The 7,985-nt window shown below is 41.4% G+C and overlaps 1 protein-coding gene across 1 annotated transcript in view; it reads left to right on the forward strand.

The window, feature by feature from the left end:
- The window catches only part of LOC121004077 (sphingosine-1-phosphate lyase 1-like), a 120,053-nt gene extending 114,542 nt beyond the window's left edge, over positions 1–5,511 (forward strand). Inside the window, exons 13-14 of the mRNA XM_040436157.1 lie at positions 3,849–3,969; positions 4,142–5,511. Coding sequence (XP_040292091.1) covers positions 3,849–3,969; positions 4,142–4,282 — 262 coding nt within the window. The 3' untranslated portion in view covers positions 4,283–5,511. The remainder of the gene's footprint in view (positions 1–3,848; positions 3,970–4,141) is intronic.
- The last annotated feature ends 2,474 nt before the right edge of the window (positions 5,512–7,985 follow it).

The raw sequence follows: 7,985 nt of genomic DNA on the forward strand, positions 1-7,985 counted from the left end.
CAGCCAGCATTACCAAAGATCTGATGCGCAGATTTTCAGACCTAGGTTGGGTAATAAACCTAAAAAAATTATGTATAATCCCTTCAACCAAAATGAAATTTCTAGGAGTGATCCTGGATTCAGTCTCCCAGGTTACATCCCTCCCTCAGGAGAAAATAACATCCTTTGTGGACAAAACAAAAAAATTCCAAAGTCAATCTCAGTGCTCCATTCGCAGTGCCATGAGCCTCCTGGGTATGATGACTTCCTGTATAACAGCAGTATCTTGGTCCCAGGCTCACACCAGGGTTGTCCAGTCGTGGATTCTGAGAAATTGGGACAAGAGACAATGCTCTCTAGAAAAAAGAATCCCCATTCCAAATCACGTAAGATCAGATTTAAACTGGTGGACGAAAGAGAGAAATCTGCTAAAAGGGATACCCTGGGTAAAAAATCCAGAAATACAAATAAACACTGATGCAAGCGGTACAGGATGGGGAGCAAAAATAGGCTCGCTAAATTACCAGGGCACTTGGTCAGGCACCATGACAAAAAGATCATCAAACCACAGAGAACTGAGGGCGATCTGGGAGGTGCTGAAGGTGTCACAAGACAAGGTCTCCGGAAAACACCTGAAAATCTTTTCGGACAATGTAACAGCTGTCGCATATCTGAAACATCAAGGGGGCACAAGATCAACAAGCTTAAAAGAACTGGCGGAAAAAATATTCTCCTGGGCCGAAAAAAATGTTCTCTCCATCACAGCTATCCATTTAAAGGGTACAGAAAACATACAGGCGGACTTCCTCAGCAGGATGACCATAGATCCGGGAGAATGGACTCAGACATATTCCATCAGATCACCAGGAGATGGGGAGCCCCCCCCAGATAGACCTGTTTGCGTCAAGAAAAAACGCAAAGGTCCATCCTTTCTGCTCCGTAAACCCAAGGGACAACCCTTGGGCAACAGATGCATTCTCAATCAGGTGGACTTGGGATCTGGCCTACGCCTTTCCCCCTTGGCCGTTAATACCCAGAGTGCTGCGGAAAATAAGGTCGGACCCAGTAACAGTAATTCTGGTTGTCCCATACTGGACAAAAAGAAATTGGTTCCCAGTACTAAAAAAATCCCCCCACAGGAGAACATTATTTCTCAGGGTCCAGAATGGGGTGACTTTTTGAAGGTTTCCACTGTAGGGCCACCTCAGAGTGTCTTCACATGCGACATAGCTCCCAATTACCATTCCAGCTAAATCCGCTCTCCAAAAGCCATATGATGCTCCTTCCACTATGAAGCCTGCTGTGCGCACATACATCCGTTTTTGAACACACATGGGGTGTTTCTGTAAACCCTAGATTCAGGGTAATAGATTTTGAGTTTTGTTTGGCTTTTAACCCTTGCTTTGCTACTGGAACAAATGGATTAAAATGAAAAATCTGCCAAAAAAGTGAAATTCTGAAATTTCATCTCCATTTGCCATTCACTCTTGTGGAATACCTAAAGGGTTAACAAAGTTTGTAAAATCGGTTTTAAATACCTTGAGGGGTGTAGTTTCTAAAATGGGGTGATTTATGGGTGGTTTCTAATATGTAAGCCCCAGAAAGTGACTTCATAACTGAACTGATCCTGAAAAATTTGGGTTTTGGAAATATTGTTAAAAATGTTAAGATTTGCTTCTAAACTTCTAAGCCTTCTAACGTCCCAAAAATATTAAATGTCATTTTCAAAATGATCCAAACATGAAGTAGACCTATGGGGAATGTAAAGTAATTACTATTTTTGGAGGTATTACTATCTATTATAAAAGTAGAGAAATTGAAATTTGGAAATTTGCTAATAATAATTTTTTTTACTCCATTTCACCAGTGTCATGAAGCACGATATGTGACGAGAAAATAATCTCAGAATGGCCTTTATAAGTAAAAGCGTTTTAAAGTTATTACCACATAAAGTCACACATGTCAGATTTTCAAAAAATGGCCAGGGCAGGAAGGTGACAACAGGTTGAAGGGGTTAAATCAGATAATTTTTTTTGTTGACATTTTGTGAAGAAACAAGTAAATCAAACTGCCAACCCTTCCAGCCTTACACAAAATACGTTATGTTAGGGCTCTTTCACACCTGCGTTATTGTCTTCCGGCATAGAGTTCCGTCGTCAGGGCTCTATGCCGGAAGAATCCTGATCAGGATTATCCTAATGCATTCTGAATGGAGAGTAATCCATTCAGGATGCATCAGGATGTCTTCAGTTCCGGTACGGAACGTTTGTTGGCCGGAGAAAATACCGCAGCATGCTGCACTTTTTGCTCCGGCCAAAAATCCGGAACACTTGCCGCAAGGCCGGATCCGGAATTAATGCCCATTGGAAGGCATTGATCCGGATCCGGCCTTAAGCTAAACGTCGTTTCGGCGCATTGCCGGAGCCGACATTTAGCTTTTTCAGAGTGGTTACCATGGCTGCCGGGACGCTAAAGTCCTGACAGCCATGGTAAGTGTAGCGGGGAGCGGGGGAGCAGTGTACTTACCGTCCGTGCGGCTCCCCGGGCGCTCCAGAGTGACGTCAGGGCGCCCCAAGCGCATGGATCACGTGATCGCATGGATCACGTCATCCATGCGCATGGGGCGCTCTGACGTCATTCTGGAGCGCCCCGGGAGCCGCACGGACTGTAAGTATACCGCTCCCCCGCTCCCCGCTCCTACTATGGCAACCAGGACTTTAATAGCGTCCTGGGTGCCATAGTAACACTGAAAGCATTTGGAAGACGGTTCTGTCTTCAAATGCTTTCAGTACACTTGCGTTTTTCCGGATCCGGCAGGCACCTCCGGCAACGGAAGTGCATGCCGGATCCCAACAACGCAAGTGTGAAAGAGGCCTAAGAGGTCTATAACATCGGTCCAGTAGCGTCTTGGTCTCGGGCAGTTCCACATAAGGTGAATCAGATCAGCATTAGGTGGTCTACATCTTGGGCAGTCATCATCCTCTTGATATCCCATTTTTTTCAATACTACCGGAGTTCTATATACCCTGTGGAGCAGATATAGTTGGGAGACTCTATTGGGCCTCTCTCACTGCCACTTCTGTGAAATCTTCTAACACTCTATCCCATTGTTCCACAGTTAGGTCAGCTATATCTTTCTGCCATTTTTCGTGTAGCTGTAAGGGGTGTTTTTTAAATTGCATCTCCATAAGACTCTTATAATGAAGAGAAATAATTCCATTGGTATCCCCCTGTGAATTAGTTAGGTCTATAATGGAGTGTTTTGTAGCAGGTACTATCGCCCCCTGCTGTTCCTGTGACTGTATGGCATCCCTGAGCTGTAAAAATGGGTTTTCGGCAGTTTAAACTCTCGTTGTAGCTTGGCGTATTCCTTAAGGTTACGATTATCAAAAAATTGGTGAATACGATAAAATCCATATTTCTCCCAAATCTGGGCATTTACTACTTTATAACTGGTCAGTTTTACTGTATAGGGATCGCCGAAAAAGCAAAACCTAGAAAACTGTTGCGGAATTGCGTTTTTTCCCAATTTCAACTCCTTTGGAATTTTTTGCCATATTCTCACTAAGCTATACAATATTAAATGGTGGAATTATAAAGTGCAAATAAACAGGCCTCATATGGCCATGTGGACAAAAAAATGAAAAAAAAAGTTATGGCCCCAGAAAGGCAAGGGGTGAGAAACATAAACGCAAAAATGGAAAAAAAACTCCAGTGCTGAAAGGGTTAACTTAAGTAATAAATGAGTCTATATGTATGTAGATAGATTCAGCACACGTTGTGTCCATCTATTTTCATTAGTAATCGTGTGTGATAAATTAGGTTGTATTGTGTGATCTCCTACAGTATAATATCTTTCTTTTCCTCAGTATTCATATATGTCTCACATTGCTGCACACAAAACCTGGAGTAGCGCAACTTTTTGTGAAGGATGTCCGAGATTCATTGTCTGTGATCATGGAAGATCCTGGAGCCAAAGCTACTGGAGTGGTAACTTGATTTTATTTCAATACTTTATATTGTATAAAGAATTTAATGGGAGCCCCAAGGAAGTCCCTCAATGTTAGTTTTGGTCTGATAGGAATCTGGTAGCCATTAACACCTTAGTAGAATGAATTCTGGATATGCAGATTTTCACATAAATGTTTTTTTTTCTCTTAAGGGTGCGATCTATGGGATGGCGCAGACGATTCCAGATAGATCCATGGTTTCTGAAATTTCAAAAGCGTTCCTGGACTGCTTGTATCTCACAGAATTGCCACCCAGTGTCAAACATATAAATGGTTCACCTGGACACCAATAGACATTACTGTTTTCCTTTAGGCGGTACTATTCCAAATGGTTCCACAGGGCAGCAGAATCTCACAGAGACTGCTTTTTATTACTTTTTGTTGACTTTTAAGGGATGTGTCTTTTTGATGTTTTATATTCCCAATGATTAAGGTGCTTGTTGCCTAGAAATATTGTTCCCTTTCCTACAGAATTGACAACATGAGTAATGTATGTGCCTCGTAACATCCGAGGATTTGAATAGCCTGATGTCCAGGCTCAACAATCCACAAAACTGCAACATAGGGATACATGTGAAGAACGTGATGCATCACTAGTCTTTGCTTTCTTTACAGTGACCATATTAGAAAAGTCCATGGAAAGCACAGGGATGGGACAGTTTTATGTATTAATGGGATTGATTAAGTATAGTCTTGGTGGCCTATATCTTAGAATGTGTCATCGGGGATTAACCACTGTCGCCATCCAATATTACTAGAATGAAGTGGCAGCAGCAGTAGGAAGCACAGAACGGAGCCAACAGTAGGCACAGCATGGTGCTTCCATAAGCATAATTCCATGTACAACTATTCTCCATAATTGAATGTCTAGTACAATGGAGATTCTAAATACAAATGGTTAATGGTGTAGCTGGTGGATGTCAAGATTTATAGATAGAAAACGGTTTCTGCCAATAGACAATAGAAACATTTTATTTTTATTTTTTTCAATTTTACTCATCAAGAAGTTGCTGCTCAGTAAGATTACTGGAAATCACAAAGGACAATAATTGTTCTGTTGCACTTCAGCACATTTACTGTATGTTCTGTTTTCACAATTGGCGATTGTTATACATTTGTTTTACAGTTTTTTGTTTTTGTTTTTCCTTTTTTTTTATCCAAATTAATCTGTAACCTTTGTAATTATTTCCTATAAGATGTAAAGATGACCATACACACTTGATTGAAGCAAGTTAATGGTTGAACAACCATTTAAAGAACGATCATCTGGTGAATGGTCTTACGCCGATGCAGCCATACACATTTGAGTCCATATGGCCATACGTGTTTAGTCTATAAAAGGGAGAAAAGAAAATGGCACTGTAAAGTACATGGTATTGTAAATGGTGGAGTGCTAACCTGATCAGATTGTATAGGTCGAGCACGATACGAAATATCAACTGTTTCGCTGCTGCTGCTGCTCTGATTAGAGTCATGGGAGTCAAGTCTGAAACCAATAGATTGCAAAGAATCGTAAAAAAAAGTAATTCAGGCAAGAGTGTTGCAGTTGATACAAAACAAATCAAATAGTATCAGTCTCCAGCTCAATTACCCGCTAATTCAGATTTCTTTGCAGTTCTTCAGGTGACGTGCAAACTGTCTCTCTAGGAATCTTCTTTCATGGAAAAATAGTTTGTGGTCTATCCACTATTGGATGAAAGCACAGCCAATGATGGCTGCCTATCTTCAGCTGAAGCAATTGTATTTTAAAATTTTATCTGATGATTGATCGTTGTGGTTGAAATCATTAGTTTTGATCAACTATAGTGACCTGTCACCATAAAAGGCAGCATGTTATAGAGCATGGAGAACTGAATGGATTGATATACCGGTAGTTTTATCAGAAAAGATTCAGCATAACTTGTAATTTATTGATTTAACTCCCTGCTGTTTCTTAGGCAAGTTGTACACAGGAGCGTCTTATCAGTGATTGATAGCATTCCCTATATAAATGTGTATTAATAGATAGCTGCCAGTCACCTAAGACTGTCCCCGTGTATAACCTGAGCTCAGAAAGAGCAGAGATTTACAAGTCTTAATGAATCTTTTCATAGAATTATATATATCAATCTGCTCACTCTTCGTGCTCTAGAACATGCTGCTTACAGATTGCACTGCTTTTCGTGGAAGCTGGTTGTTTTAAATAGTTTTGTTGAGCATAGCTGTAGGTGGTGCAGAAATAGCAGTTGCATCCAGGATTGGTACCTCAGGTTGGCTCCAAACCACCTCTGCCACATAAGACACCACAGAAGTTTGGTCCCACAAGTTATGCCTCTGATTTTGTGTAATTTTATATCAATTCTCGTCTAAAGAGTAGCAAGCAGGGAGATGGGTGGCTGACCTCTGGGCTCGTGCACATGACCGTGCTCGATTCAGGAAACATGGCAACACATGATGATGTGACTGAAGTACAGTAGACCAGCAGTCAGATAGGAACTCACTGCATCATCAATCAATATGATGGAGTGCGTTCAGGTCAGAGGAGCCGCCATCAGTCCGGGACATGCGGCTTACACACAGGCCGTGTTTTCCGGACCAAGCATGAGCCCGGAGTCGTGGGCATGAGCCCTTACCGTTTTCACTCTTTAACAGATCGTGTTCCCATTATGCACAGCAGAACTAAGGGAACTTATACTTAATTGTTTTGTCCCTTGAAATACAGGGATATTTAAATCAGGAAATCAAGATAAATAAAAAAAAAAGGTACAGGACCGATCTACTTGTATTAGTTATGTCATAGGGCATGCAATAAGGATTTTTCCAGGCATAAGTGGAACTATCACTGGGTAATAGACAAGTGCACTTAGTATTTTTTTTTTTTTCATGTTTTGTGTGATGAATAGCAGATAGTAATTGTGAAAATGCCTTTTGATTTACTGTATTCTAAGCATTTGTTTAAAGGTGTACTCTGAGATTATTCAAAATCTTGCATGACTGCCGAAATAGCTTAAAAAAGAAAGAATCCTGCCATTCTGGTCCTCATTACACTGTCGAACTACATATGATACATGACCCCTGGAGCCAGTCGCTGGCCTCAGCTGTCTACGGCTGAGAACTGTGATTGGCTCCAGCCATCCTATATCAAGCAGAGAAAAACAGAACTGGATCGCACATCCACAATGCTATCCTTTGATCTAATTAAACTCTCTTCTCAGCGCCATATTAAAGTGTACAGCCCCCGATACTACATGCTGTACAAGAGGCATTAGTGTACGTTTTAATCAGCCGTCATATCCTGTCATGTCATCGACAGTGATATGTCGGGATATGGCATGTGAACACTGCAGCCAATCATCATGTTAGAGAGCCGAGGACAGTGATTGGCTGCCATATGGAGCCATGCTACCGCTGCTGTTTGTTAACTAACAGCATGAGGTGAACCGGACCAGCGCCAGAGAAAGGCGTATCACATTTTTTTTTTATTTTAAGCTAGTCTGTCTGTCGTCTGAGATTTTGCATTATCTTGGATGACCCCTTTAACGTATTTATTCTATTACTTGTTTTTTTAAACCAGACACTGCGAGTGACCAATATCTACATAGGGGATTGGTAAATGGAAGGCCCCTTTCACGTCTGTTGGATTTGACGTGGATTTGGATTATTTGTCAAATCCGGCATCGAGCTGCATCCCTTGTATATAAATGGGGTGTCCACGACCCAGTTAACATGGAAATTTCCTGAACGGTCTTTGTCCGCATCATGGAAAAAAATTCCACCACTGAAATCGGTAGCATGACAATGCTGCTAATCCTGATGCGGATCGGCTGCACACGCGCCACGCTGCACAGCTAGTCTACTGTTTGAGATGTCACTTTATGTTAATTTATACTTGATAGTAACAGTCTACAGCGGCTACACACCTCATTGTTTAAATGGAAAGCAAAATGTATATGATGAATCTAGACAAGCACAAACCTCACAGGGGATATTTAAAAGTGGCAGTAAACACCCAAAGGC

This window comes from Bufo bufo, chromosome 6 (assembly GCF_905171765.1).
Source record: "Bufo bufo chromosome 6, aBufBuf1.1, whole genome shotgun sequence".
Classification (NCBI taxonomy): Eukaryota; Metazoa; Chordata; class Amphibia; order Anura; family Bufonidae; genus Bufo; species Bufo bufo.